We start from the raw sequence: 14,151 nt of genomic DNA on the forward strand, positions 1-14,151 counted from the left end.
TACGGGAAGGGATAACACTTAGTGTTGCATTGGGTTTTTTAAATTATTCCTTGGAGTGGAATTTGGATACTGTGTTTTGCCACAAAAGGTTGGAAAGAGAAGATCAAAATGATGAAATGTCCCTCTGTAAGAGGGCTGGGAAAGCTGGGTTTCCAGCCTGACTTTGGCACTGGCTCACAGTGCTGTCCTGGGCAGCTCACCAAACCTCTCTGGGCTTCCTTCTATTCGTATGTAACTGTTATGATGCCCATCTGCCAGGAGTAAGCGTTAGGTGGACTTTACAGATTTGCAATTATTTGGGATCCTCATTGGGGAAATGCAGAGTAATTGTATTCTTCATCCCTCAAGTGTTAAGAAAAATCGCAAAAATGTGTTGTGGAGGGGAACAAGTTTAATAAGGAATGCCTGCAGCATTCTTTGCCATTCAGATGTTCGTAATGAAACACTCAAGATGAATGAATGGATGAGACTCACAGCCAAGACTTGTGGAGCTGAGGTGCTCCGAGGTGGAGCCGCCGAGAGCTGAGCTTTGTGTGCCCAGCATGCTCTGCTGAGCCGAGCAAACCTCAGGTAGGGATTTCTGAAGGAAAAGATGGGCTTTCCTTCTGCATCACCCCGTGTTTGCATTTGGAGATGTCCTCCTCGTGTTGTCTCTCCTTGCTCTTGTTTGACACCAATGTAATTTCCTCCAAACCCAGCTCTCTCCAGCCCGCTACGAGATGTTAGTGTTCCCCAAATGTCAGGCACGGAGAGGCTCTGAAACCGTCTCTTTTGTTTAGTGGAGTGAATAGAAATGGCTTTTGAAGTACTTTCCCGTTGCTCCGACTGGCTTGGTGTTAAAAATCGGCACCCTTTGGGAACAGAAGCTGCCTGTCCTTGGTTTCTAAACTGCACGCTTTGAGAGCAAGCTGCTTAATGTTTTGCCATTCAAGAGAGCAGTCAGCAAACGCCAGCCGTCAGAGCCCCAGCAGCATCTCTGCCTCACGTTAAGCAAATCTTGCATTTTATAAATGTATCAGCTGAGCATCACCTACTGCGTGTCTGTCTCCTGTCAGAGAGATATTATTCCTATTCAGCTCCGTCATGTACAGCCCGCTATAGGTTGTGTAGCATTTTTGCTGATAGGAGCCTGGCAGGTAGCAGCATCTGACTCTGAATCAGTCAGAGCTTCGGTTTCCTGGCAATTAATTCCTACCACGGCGGTGATATGAGTACATCAGCCTGGGCCTTTCCCGCGCTGTTGTCAGATGCAGCTGCCCTTGGCTGGGTTTTGGTGGCTTTCTTGGCTGCTTCCCCTTGCTCAGACTTCAGGTAATCCTGCACCCTGTGGGTTCTCCTCTTTCTGACACTGCAAGTGCCCTCCAACGGGTTAGCTGCGTCTTTTTGCTAGACAAAGCACATAGCAAGCGCACAGTTGGGATAGGATTGAATTGATGGACTGAATTAGCCAATTCTGCCCATGGCTTTGGGGAAGTCTCTTCCAAGCTAGATGGATGGGTGGGTGGACCAGAGAAAGAGCTTCAGACCTGTAATTCCTTTGATACGTCTGGTATTGGTCCTCTGGGTTCCTGGGCTGGTGTACACGGATACAGCTGCCAGTGCACGTGGGTGACGATGCTCGGCATGGGGAGGAGCACTTGTCCTGCACTGGAGGGATGGGGAGGGCTCGGAGGTGGAACAGTGCTGTGGCATCACCACTTGTCCCTGGCTGTGGGGTAACTGAGGGTTTGGGCTGTCCCATCTGCATCAACGCGGACTCGGCTGCTCCGGGGCCTGCCTGGCCACGGGCAGCGGTGGGTTCATGGGAGCGCAGGCAGCGGGGACTGCTGGATCTCACGGGGGGGAGAGGTGCACGCTCGGCTCGTGCTGGCTCTCGCGTGCGAGAGAGCTGTAAATAACGCGTGAGGGGGGATCCCTGCAGGCTCTGAAAGGAAAATACCTGTGCCGGTTCCTGGGTGGCAGCGCACATCCATTCCGGCGGGCAGGGTGAGGCCCCGCATTTTAAAATCCAGCCCTGCTGCAGCATGTGCTCCGTATAGAATAAAGAAACAAAGGAAAGCCTGCTGACAGCTTTAAATATTTCCACTGCTTCCATCTGCATCAAGTTATCAGCCCGTTTGCAGCCCCGCGTGCCAGGCATCGTATGCATCGGTCAGGTTGATGATGCTCTCTGTGGTTAGCACTCAGCATTAGCAGCAGCACGGGCTTTGCCATTGCGCTCATTTGTGGCAGACGTCGATGGCTATGCCTGGCTTTCAGTAAAAGTCTCTCTGAGGATCTGGAGGAAGTATTTGACTTAGAGTTTTGTAAGTCCAGACAGAAGAAACTGGTATTTAGACTATCAGCAAAGGTATATTTAGCTAGCTGGGCACTTTCCCTTTGGTTAGCATCTTTAGCCGTTGTCGATATCGCTCTCTTCTTCCTTTCGTTTCTGATCATTAAATGTGTGTCTGTGTGCATTTTTTCTTGCTTTAGGTTTTTATGGCATGGAAATGTTTTATATCACTTGTACCTATAGAGTCAGTGTTGAGGAGCTGGTTGAGGGGTTTTTCTGCATCTTTTCATCTGTGGTTTAAATCAATACTGTATCAGGATGGACAAGTGTAAATGCAGGTTGGATGAGGAATTTCTGCACACCACTGGTTCATAGCAGGCAGGCGAAGGAGAGGCTGCCCGCTGATTCCAGAGCCACTTCGCATATTAAATAAAAGTTTAGATACTTAGCTGAAAATTGTTATAAAACATACAATTTTTAACTTTAAAATCCTAGCTCCTGAGAGCCAATAACAAAAATCTAACAAGTGTGAAACTAAGAGAGAAAGGGAACACTTTTTCGGTGGAACTTTTGTATAATTATATCTTAAATAAATGGAAGACAACCATCAAACCGCTCTTTTAGTATTCACAAAACTTATATTGGACAGTTCTTGGGCTTTCTTTGTTTTGAAGCATTTCAAATAAGGGCGTCAATTAAACTTGTGAAATAAGTTGCGTGTTGTGGCTGCTGCCGGCTGCAGGAGGTGCTGGCAGTGATCAGCTGTAATTGCTTTTCTGATTTCAGAAGTTAAGATTTCTAGATTCTTCTTTCTCTCTTTCTGGCTCTTTTGAGTTTTAAATAAAGCACGTGTATTTTGAATAGCATTCTTCCCAAATCCATCGGTGGGGCTGATACCCAGGGAGGGAGAAGAGGCCCGTCATGGCCAGCCGGGCTGCCTGGCCGCGGTGCCTGGGGGCTGGAGGGACACGCTCTGAGCGGAGACGATGCCGCGACTGGCTCAGTGGCTTTCTGAACCAAGTGCCCTGAAGTCAGTGGGAAGAACTGCAAGCGTTTTCCCCTTTTTCCATGTAAAAAATGTACTTGTGGCTTGCTCCGATACAGCCATCTGCCCTGAACCACTTTCCCTGCACGCACACATCCCACTTTTAATTTTTTTAGCAGCATCAACGCAGGAGGACAGAACTCACCTGCCTTTCCCTTGCTCCAGAAGCACTACTTACCTAAGTGGAGCAGCATCCCTGGCACGGGGAGCTGTGGCAGGGACACAGCCTTGCTCCTCAAGTTTTCACCTGTATTGCAGCGTGGGATGCGCGGTGGAAATCCCCCTTTGCCTGCCACATCGCCGTGTCGGAGCTGGGACATCTGTGAAGCTCAAGCTGTTGGAAAAGAGCAAGAGCAGCGCGAGAAGGGCAAATCTGAAGGAGAAGGCCTTTTGTTCATGTCTTGAGCAATCCAGCCACGCATTTGGTCTGCTTGGTTTTGAAGTTGAAGCTCTTCTCCTTTTCTTTATCCTATCTCTTTTTTTTAAATACAGCGGTTTATCCCTGGTTCTCAGCAATTGCTTTCTGCTGCAGGGTACCGAGAAGGATTTCTGTGGAAGAGAGGACGTGACAACGGGCAATTCTTAAGCCGAAAATTCGTGTTATCGGAGAGGGAAGGGGCACTGAAGTACTTCAACAAAAATGACGTGAGTACCTGAGATTGCTGTATGTGGACTGGGGATTGCAACTGTAAGAGCATCTTCGAACAAGTAATTCCTAGGCCCCCGTTTTATTTATAGTTCTACAGTTTTCATAAGCATTGAGCCCCTGATCGCTCCAGGACAAGGGCACCAGGTACAGCTTACCAGTGTTTTTAGTAGGGTTTGCTCTTGGTCCACCACTGCTGCCATGGCGAGACACCCTAACCGTCCGTTTTACACATTCCTGCTCTGTTGAGTCAATAAGGCTTTTCTTAAACTGCTAATGAAGGAGTTTTTCTTAGCTCTGGCTCTGCGTCATCCAGCTGATGTGGGTTTCATATTTGTGGCTAGCTTGTGATGAAGGTATCACCACCTCACAGTGGTCACTGGGGTCTGAAACCTCCTTTGCATGGCATGGCAAGCAATCCAGAGGAAAAGCCCCCTGGTTTTCTGTTCCAGCATCAAGCGGTGGAAGCATTTGTCTTTTTCCCCACAGCACATTTCATTTATTGTAAGTGAGAAATGGAGTTATTACCATGAAAATTGCATTTGTGATGAATGGATAGATGCTCTACTATTCCGCACCATGTAAAGGAGGAAGCCAAGGTGTTTTCTCTGACCTTTGAGTCTCCCCTGAACATTGCAGCTGAGAGCAGCCCAGACCAAGCCACCAGCCAGTTTTCTCAAGTAGTTGATGCAATCGTGGTGTCATGATGAGCCATGCTGTACAGAGGAGGGGAACATCTAGCCACACTTCTCCATGCCCGGCAGCCAGCTTCAATAGTGCTGTCTTCTCCTTCAGTTTGGTGTGATGCAATTGCATCTCGAGGACAAGAGAAAGCCAGTCATTACTGAGGGAGAAGTGAAAGTCCCAGCAGCCCCCATTGAGTCGCTATTGATTGCTCCAGTAGTTTAAAGCTGCTTTGCTTTGTTCTTGACCATAGCCGTGGTGGGAACGGTGCTGCCTAGACATGTCCTCTTTGCTGGGATTTCCCCACCATGGTCACCCACGGCAGCTGTGTGTCCACGGCAAGTCCCCAAGTTCCCGAAGCGGTGCTTGCATCTCCACCAGCTCAAGGACTTCTGCATGGTGCTGGGGACCACGGCACCCCTGCATGACCTTCTGCTGGCCCCTGGCTGTGCCCTAAAACTGGTCTTACCGAGAGCCTAATCTTTATTTTTGGGATGTTTTATTCATGCTTGCTAGTTCACTCACTCAATGCAGTCCTAAAAGGGTGGTAAACTTCTAGAGATGTTTTGTATGATGACAAACCACGGTATAAAGTTCAAGTGACGTGCCACAGAGGGTGCAGGTGGGATCGGTGCCTGGGAGGGCCTGATCCAGGCTCACTGTTGGGCTAACCCACCCAAGAGGTGGCTGTAAGGTGTATATTTGTCCCTCTGAAAACAAAGTACCCAGTTTGGAGGGAAAACAGAGGAGTAGAGTCAGAAGCCAATGGCTCATGTGAGAGGATGGGACTGGTGGGGACATGGGCATGGTGCTCCCTGTCAGCCTAGCACCCGCGTCTGACGTTGGCAAGGGTGCTGTGGGTGCTTGAGATGCAGAAAGCATCCTGGCCTGTTAGTTAGCAGTCTGCATTTTTTTTGTCTGGCTGAGTGGTTTTCTTTCTTCTTTGATAGTGCTCATCCCGGTGTAAATGCTGGTCACTTATCATTAGGTGAAGAGGCTGGAGGAGATCTAGGGGTCAGGAGACAGTTGAACGGAGGCTGAGACAGGAGGCATGGTGACGATGCTTGTCTTTATAGCACAACATCATATCATGAGACCAGGCCTGTCCATCTCGCTTCTGGGCTGAAACCTTTCTCCCCTTGAACTCTACTGAATTTCACAGAAGAGCAGGGCATTTTCCCAGGCTGGCAGAAGCACTCATTGCCGCCCAAGCAAAGTCCCCGATATCTCATCACTGGGCAGTTTTGTGGGCTGGGAGTTGTTTTGGTTTTTTTTTTAGCTAATGGCCTCAATCAGGAGTTTTTTCCGGCCAAGTGAACTGCTTTCTGGTTTGAAAGTCAATTCTCAGGTGTTTGCTCACTCAGCTGTGTTTTCCAGGCAAAAGAACCCAAAGCAATTATGAAGATCGAACATCTAAATGCGACTTTCCAGCCTGCAAAAATTGGGAACCCACACGGACTGCAGATCACTTACTTGAAGGACAATAGCACAAGGAACATCTTTGTCTATCACGAAGATGGCAAGGTAACAAGAAGGGTTGGGTTGTGGTCCTGGGGGTTGATGCTGCTCAGAGCCAGCCTGTGGCACGCCAGGCTCTAACCAAGTTGGGAAGTGCTGGGGGATGTGGGAGGGATGGGGTTACGGGATGCACAACCAGCTTTGAGCGTGTTTGTCACGTCCTTCCAAGCCCGAAGGTCTTGGACTGTGTCTTCTAAATAAGGAGATGCAAATGGAAGGAATTGCTGTTCCTCTGCTTGCAACTAGACGTAGGGGCAGAAGGAGTTTTAAGGCAGGCTCCTCAGTGCCCGGAGAAGGAGACGGGGTGAATGGAGCAAGAAAGGTGAGTGGACATGATCTAAGGGCTTGCAGAAGGGGAGCGAACTGGGTTGTAGGAGAAATGAAGAACTGGTTGTTTGTCTGCCTGTCTTGTACTTTCTAAAATGTAAATTTGCATGTTTATTCTGAAATAAGTCCCCTTGCTTTGGTACCCTCATGCCTCTGAAGGGGGGTGTGAAGAAGAGGGCTCACGGGTCTGGGGCAGTCGTTTGCACGAGGACAGCAGTACACGGAGGCCAGGGCAGTGAGGGGGGTCCCAGCCCTCCTGGAGGGTGTCACAGGGGTCCCAGCCGGTGGGGCCACTGTGAAGAACAGTGACAGTCACCATGCTGGACACCTGCATGGACCACTGGTGTCCATGCAGAGAGCAGACCCAGGCGCGTTTGCAGTGGGTGCCGTCTCATAGCCTTATTTTCATCTCTTTCCTCCTTTCTTCCCTCCCCCAAATATTTGGGGCTCCCTGTAAAATATCAGCAGCCCTGGAGTGGCCATGAAATCAGAGCCTAAAGCTGTCGTGTTCATGTCGCACCTACTTTCCTCTGGCCATGACGGTGTCCTCAGCCTTTGATGTTACATCCCGTTCAGCACCCTGTCTGTCAGAGAGGCTTTCTGGGGGCGATCCCTCGTGGACCGGCACGGTGGGGATTTGCGGGATGGTCTCGGTGCACAGCCCGTTCCCAGCTGTTCACCCAGGCACGGCGAGCCAGGCAGCCCTGCTAGGGATAAGCAGTCTGTGCTCATGGGAGAGTCGCTCCTCTCCAGACCGTGCAGGCAATAATGCCACCAAACCCCAAGATATTCTTGATTTGCGGGTGAGCAAAGCTGATCCCGCTCTGCTGCTGCTCGGGCTCCGGGTGCGGTGGAGCCAGATGATGCCTGTCGTGCTCGCAGGGCTGCACTGCAGAGGCTGGATGTGGTTCCTGTGTAGTGCAGGTGCTCCTGGCAGGAGGAAATGAGTGTGTCAGGTTGGGTTAATTAGTGGCATCGCCTGGTTTTTGTACGTGCACAGAAATGTGCATGTGATATGCATTCACACACATGCATATATGCATATAATGGACATGTATAATAGATGGTCAGCCTGCCTGGCCTCTCACACCCTGGAGCACCACGGGGTCTCGCTCCATGTGTTTGAGCATCTGGGGGAGCTGCTCTGGCAGGGCTGCTCCCGAATTTGCCCTCCTGTCCATCCGCTCTGCCTGGTGGGATGTGCAAGTCCCATGGCGCAGAGTAGGCACCGCTTGTGACTGTGTGCTGCTTTAGCACAGCAAAGTATCGCTCGGGTTGTTCTCGGGTAACCTCCCTGGCCGCAATTCAAACCAAAATAAGAGGAAGAAGGTCTTTCCTGTGAAAGCTGCATCCCACCGTCGTGCCCGTGTCTGGTTTGCTGAGCTTTGGTGGTCCGCTCAGCCCAGCTGCGAGGAACAGAGTCAGGGTTTTACTGTTATTTGGTTTTTGGGTTTAAAATGTTGAGCTTTCTGCTGGGGGCTCGTGGAAGCAGCAGTCTCGCAGGTCTCACGCGGTTGCTCCTGCCTTCGTGTCAGTGGTTTGGCAGGACGTGCTCTGATGCCATCTGGTAACGCCCAGGTTGAATTTCTTTCAACTGCCCTGAAATTGGTCTGTGCCTTCGGCTGAGCGAGGGCTGCAAGAAGGTGACAGCCCCTGGGGTAGGCTACCACCCTTTGGGACCGGAGGCATCCCCGGGACTCACCTGTGGTCTCCCGCTGCCCTTCGCTCCCTCCCGTACTCCCCCAGCAGCCCCAGGGTGTCCCCTTGTACCCCACAGGTGCTGTCTCTCCCGATCGGAAGCGCTCGAGCCCGATTTAGGCTCCTGTCTCATATTTCTGGGGTTTGATTCCTCCCCGCCTAATCCTGTCACCGATCTGGCTGGCCTCCCACCAGAGCAGGATTCGGGTTTTTTTTTCCTCTGAGGAACTTGGCAGTAATCCAGAGCATCGCATGCTGTTCTCCACTTGGCTCTTCTGCTGCAATACCCCAGAAAAAAGCAGGCTTATTTCTCGGGTGGGATAATCCCACCTGTGCTTGTTCAACCCCTAAAACAGCTGGGAGAGCCCTGCCACCCCGGCGGCATTTGCTGGAGTAAGGCACCCAAAGGGATGAAAGACGGACGTACAAAGCGGGTCGCCGGGCTGCCACCCCAGAGCTTCACAGGGTGGGACAGCATCACGCGACTTGGCTGGAGATGGATGTAGTTCCTCCGTGACCTCAGCCTGGTGGCTTCATCAGCTCCTCAGTGTGTCCTGGCAGCAAACGAGAGACCGGAACCAGCGCCAGCACCCTGCTCAGAACGGGCGTATCTGGGTGCTTCCGTGATGTGGGTGCTAATCACAGCGGGCACCTGGAGGGGCAGGGCAAGATGCCTGTTGGGCTGTGACCGTTTGAAAGGCCGTTCTTGCGGTCCCTTGTTAGCACTTACCCACCACAGACATATTGGGCCAGCCAGGGTGAAGCTGAGGCACCGGTTGGAGCTCGAGACCGATCCTTGGCGTGGGGTGACTCCTCCGCGCAGACTGCCCCGTGTCCCGGGGACGCCGGAGCCGTGTTCCTGCGAGGCTGGCCCTGCCGTGGGCACAGGGCTGGAGCCAGCCTTCACCTGCCCCCAAGTCTCCGTCTGGGCGTGGGAGGCAGGAAAGCTGCAGCAGTGGATTTTCCACCGCTCTGAGCTCCTGCCTGGGGCTGAAGCTCCCTCTGCAGGACTTCTCCTGGAAGCCACAGCAGGAGCAGCTCGGAAAGCTGCGGCGTGCTGCCGCCATCCTTGGTGCCACCGTCGCCCTCGGGATGCTCTGAGGTGGGCTGAATCTCCGGGAAAGGCCACTCTTTAGGCTGCAAACCAAGATCTTCGGATCTTCTCCGGACAAATTAGCAAAATGCTCTTCCTCAGTGCTCCTCCTTTCCTGAACCACACCAGGAGCTTTCAGGATGGGAAGAGGTGGCATGAGGGGATCGATCAGCAGCAGGAGGAGTTGTAGCGGAGGGGCTCATTCCTTGAGCCCCAGGGACTGACGAGCAGGAGGTACGGTGAGAAGAAGCTGCATTTTTATCTGGGGTTGTCAGTCTGAGACTGCCACGGCAACGTGGGTGGCTCTGGTGTAGGATGGAGACCGGAGAGACACCGAGGTGGCACGCGGAGGGGGAGTCTGCGGTGGCACTGCCAGCAGACCAGGAGGAAGCTGAGAGCCTGGAAAAGCCATTTGCAAAGGGGCAGGCAGTAGTTCATTTTCTCTGCTTGCTCTGAGACATAAATCAGTGAAAGGAATCTCTGCTAATGAGCTAATGAGAGGACACCTTCCCATCGGAAAACACTGAGCAGTTTAATGTTGTTTTAACACATCAGATATAATCTCCTCACTCCATCTGTGGCATTGTTCATAATGAGACACGCAGAAGAGTTTTAGCAACTGAGCCTTCTGGCTTTGCGTACGCAGGTACAGGTTTATATAAAGAAAGGTGGTGATGCCCCTTCCTCCAGCGATGGGCGATCGATATTCCGAGAAGCAATCGACCGCTGGAAGTCAGTGAAGGGTTTCAGCCTCTGCTCCTCCGCGGGGTGAAACCCCATCTCGCATCACGGTCGAGGAGGAGACCTGCATATATACGTATAGCCATCCGGTTGGTGGCTGTATGAAATATCAACACGTTAACATTACAGCTCATTTTTTCGTTACCTCCAGCCTGGTTTGGTCACTATTAACTTCAGGAGCGAATTCCTCTCGCTGATCCTCTTTGTGCTGCTGTCTGGGGTCTGCTTAGCTGCTTAGCATAGGAAAGCAAGTGATAAGTAGGTAAAACCTCAGACAAGTAGGTCAGAGTTTTCCAAAACATTGTTTGTGTATGTCCTGTTATGGTTTTTTTTTTCCCTTCAGCTTGAAGTAGATTAACAAGCCAAAACAAAGCATTTGAACTTTTAGAGGGTGGCTATTTGCCATGTTAGACCATTTTTGACCTCAAATTAGACTCCTTAAAACTGAGGTCTCCAAAATTACACGTAAGAGCCTTTTTTTCCCCCCCCCAATCATTTTTAAAGCATAAAAAAGTTTAAATCTTACTGAAGGCCAACTTCTACTTTGATATGGTCTTTCCTACGCTACAGCAACCTCACCTGAAAGCTTGACAGCATTTATTTTAGGATCAGGTCTGGCTCGTTGAACCTGTCCCTGATGTACGAAGCTTCACGTGCGTTAATGACAGCCAGATCGTTCAGCACCCGTCTCCCCACAGCTCAGCATCCCGGTGTGGGCAGCTGGTACATCTCCCTTCCAACGTGCCTTTCCTTTGCCCGTACCGTTAGAGCACAAGGCGGTTATCTGAGAGCTCCCCGGGCGGATCACTTGAAATGAATGTGGCATTTCTCAGGGGAACCTTCAGAAAGGCATCCAGTGCAGCACAAGCACTGTGGGTCTCACCAGAGACAAATGAATAGATGAGTTTAAAAACAAATAAGTTACAAAACAACTATTTCAGAAGGAAAAAAACCCACAAAAAAAAACCAGAGAGAGATTTTTGCCATGGCAAGGTAAAAGTGCCAGAGCACCTGGGAATTGAGCTGGGACTTCAATGTCACTGTGCTTGTCCCTAGAGGACTCATGGATATGACTGATAGACTGGAGTACAAAGATAAACAGGTATTTGGCCACTTTTTTGGCAAAACACTGAAATATGTTGCTAAGGCCTCAAAATTTGAGTGGGATTCAGGCGTTCCTCGCACATCCTGCCCACGGTCAGCTTGTGGCTGCCGGGCGGGCAGCTTAAATCCTTCCCTCTGCAGAAAGCCCCTTGGTGCTCACTGGGGTCTGCAGAGCTCCGTGCATGTCTTGAAGCCTGGAACAGAAGCTGGATGCTCCTCATCCTTCAGCCGTTCACTGCCCTCTTAAAAATCTGTATTTTATTTGGTTTTTTACGACTGCTGCTAAACTGCACTCTGTCACTTGGGACAAAGTCATGGGAGAGATGAAACGCAGCAGGATCACGTTACTTTATGTGCAGACTACGTTACTCACTATGCTTTTCTTTCTCGTTATTAGGAAATAGTGGACTGGTTCAACGCCATCCGGGCAGCACGTTTTCATTACTTACAAGTGGCATTCCCTGGAGCCAGCGACATTGATGTGAGTTTTCCTGTGGTTGGTTCCCCCCCCCTTCCCCCAGCCTCTTGCTCATTGTTAGCATCTTGTTACCAAGCTGGCAGCTTGGAGAGCGCTCCATCCTTCCGAGTGTTTTACAATTACTGGGCTGAAATTACTGTGGTGGGCTGTAGAGCCCACGTGCAGCACCCGTTACCAACATCCAGGCTGGGAAACCGTGTGCCCGCGTGTGCGTGCACACGTGCTCACGCTCAAAAGGCGAGTCACGCGTACGAGTAACTCCAGCGCTGTCAAGCGTACAGAAGCCGTAAGTGTCTTTCTCAAAGATTGTTGCTGTAATATTAAAAGCTGAAACAAAGGCTGGAAGGTAGAAAAGATGAAGGCAAAAGAGCGTCAGTGCTGTATCCAGACCTCTGGGATGAGTTCTTGTGTGCAGGTCGATGCAGCCTGTCTTATGAATCTCTGCCTTGTATTTTCCGGGCGCTGGGACTGCTGATTGCATTATCCTTTGCTAATATAATACTAGAAGCTGTATTAGTGGAAGCTGACTGTAAGTGCCTTGTATTGCAATTGCTGTGTAACGTCACCGGCTCCGGACTTTTTGTTGTTGGTTACTCTGTTACCTCCTTGACTTTGTGGATCTTGAAATCTGATTGCATTACCTGCCTCCGTTAATTACCTGGGAGGGGTCCAGTGGTGGGCCGGGGCTGGCTCTGGGCTGCGGGGTGGCTCTGTCCCGCGGCTGCCCGTGCACCCCAAGGACCCACCGGAGCCAAAGCTTTCCCATCGGACCCCAGCACCGGCATCAGCTGCCCCAGACAATCCTAATCCCTGGGGGGAATGAGGGGAGGGGAAAGAAGAACAGTCCCACGCCTGGTGATCCCTGGCACGAGGGACTTCAGATCATTTTCTGATAAGAAGTTAAACGGGGCAAATATGAAAAACCGTAAGAGCCTCCCTCGTTAGCCGGCTATAGTACAGTCGCTGTACAGCATATACTTTCCTTAATCACTTCTCCCCGTCTCCGTATCCTCTACTTATGCTAAAGTTGGTTGGCATGCCTGAATCAAATTGCCCCCAACCCTCCCACAGACCTTAACAGAGTTGCCATTTGTCCAGCAGTTGGTGAGAGGGTTTATATGCTCACCCCCTGGCAGTGTCGATGGGAGATAAGCTATTTATATTTTTACTTATCATGCCCTTCTCATCAATTACTCTTTGGGGGAAAACAGAGGAGTGTAACATTTAGCGAGGTTTAATTTATGAGCACAACCCCTCGGAGCGTTCAGCTTGGGGACAACTCTGCAGAGATTGCATTATGTACGTGAGGTAGCTCAGTCCTGGGTGTTGCCATCATTTGCATCTAATTTATGGTTCCTTTTCCCTGCCAGAGAGATGAGAAGGTGCTAAATTTAAACAGGAGCCAGGTTAAATGCAGTAGAGAGGGGCAAATTGCTCACACCACCATAAGGATGCCCAGGCTGCCTCTGCAGCTCCTGGGGAGCGAGGCTCTCTGAAGGATGCTTTGGGGACCGGTCTCCAGGGTGGAGGAACCTCTCTGAGCCGAGGGCGATGAGCTCCTTGCTTAGCAAAGTGTCCTCAGCCCTGTCCCGGGAGCCGAATGCTGCAGAGCCCTTTGCTACCCGCAGCGAAGCATCCTAGATGAAGATGCTCCCGGCTGCGGCGGAGCGGCTGTGCGATTCTTTGGGCTGTTGTATTTTGGGGTGTCTTTGCCCTACAAGCACACACCTGCTCGACCAGAGCTGCTGTTGGGCAGAGTTAGCTGTCGCAGGAGTGCGGTTTGGCAAGCGGAGCCGTTAATAACCTGTTTAAATGAAAGGCAGGAGCAGGGGCGAGGAGGCAGAGCGGAGCGTGGCCAGGCTCGTCAGCCCTGGTTTTGGTGAGATTCGTCATCTTTCATGAGGCTTTTAGAGGCATCTGCAGAGATCTCGCAGCTACAGGCTCGTCTTCACTAAGCAGCATTAAAAATATCCCCGGCAGCGGTAGCTGTTGTCAGCAATATCTGCAGGAAGGGGGAGTGCGCAGGCAGCGTGTGTTAATGGGGTTTTGAAGGCAAATTATACTTTGGGGCTCGCGTGAGGAGCTCCCACTGCAGCCGGTGGAGGAGACGCATCGCCAGAGCTGACTGGTGAAGTGGGATTTGGCCCGGGGGCTTCTCCTGGAGGCTGGTTGCTTTGCTGGCGAAGTGCTCAAAGATGCTTCGTGTTTTTTGTACCCGCCTCTTCTGAGGGCTTTGGAGAAGTGGGACCGAAGCGTTCAGCCAGAGCTGTCTTGAGTGGGCTCGGGGCCGGGGGTGAGCTCGGCGTGGGCTTTCCTTCCAGTGACCCCCCAGCCCAGCCCCGCACGCCCGGTGACCCCCCAGCTCCCTCCATCTGACTCTGCTCTCTTTTCTCTCCTCTTTGGTTGCTCCAGCTGGTGCCAAAGCTTTCTAGAAACTACCTGAAGGAAGGGTACATGGAGAAAACGGGGCCAAAGGTAGGACGTAAAATCTTTCTGCAGTCACTCTAAATACGAGTCTTGCTCCGTACGGGGGCGAGAAAGG

At 51.3% G+C, this 14,151-nt stretch overlaps 1 protein-coding gene across 1 annotated transcript in view; it reads left to right on the forward strand.

Annotated features, from left to right (window-relative positions):
* The window catches only part of ADAP1 (ArfGAP with dual PH domains 1), a 62,979-nt gene that overhangs the window by 45,909 nt on the left and 2,919 nt on the right, over positions 1-14,151 (forward strand). Inside the window, exons 5-8 of the mRNA XM_075515217.1 lie at positions 3,853-3,965; positions 6,028-6,174; positions 11,529-11,612; positions 14,022-14,084. Coding sequence (XP_075371332.1) covers positions 3,853-3,965; positions 6,028-6,174; positions 11,529-11,612; positions 14,022-14,084 — 407 coding nt within the window. The remainder of the gene's footprint in view (positions 1-3,852; positions 3,966-6,027; positions 6,175-11,528; positions 11,613-14,021; positions 14,085-14,151) is intronic.

This window comes from Mycteria americana, chromosome 12 (assembly GCF_035582795.1).
Source record: "Mycteria americana isolate JAX WOST 10 ecotype Jacksonville Zoo and Gardens chromosome 12, USCA_MyAme_1.0, whole genome shotgun sequence".
In the NCBI taxonomy this organism is placed as follows: Eukaryota; Metazoa; Chordata; class Aves; order Ciconiiformes; family Ciconiidae; genus Mycteria; species Mycteria americana.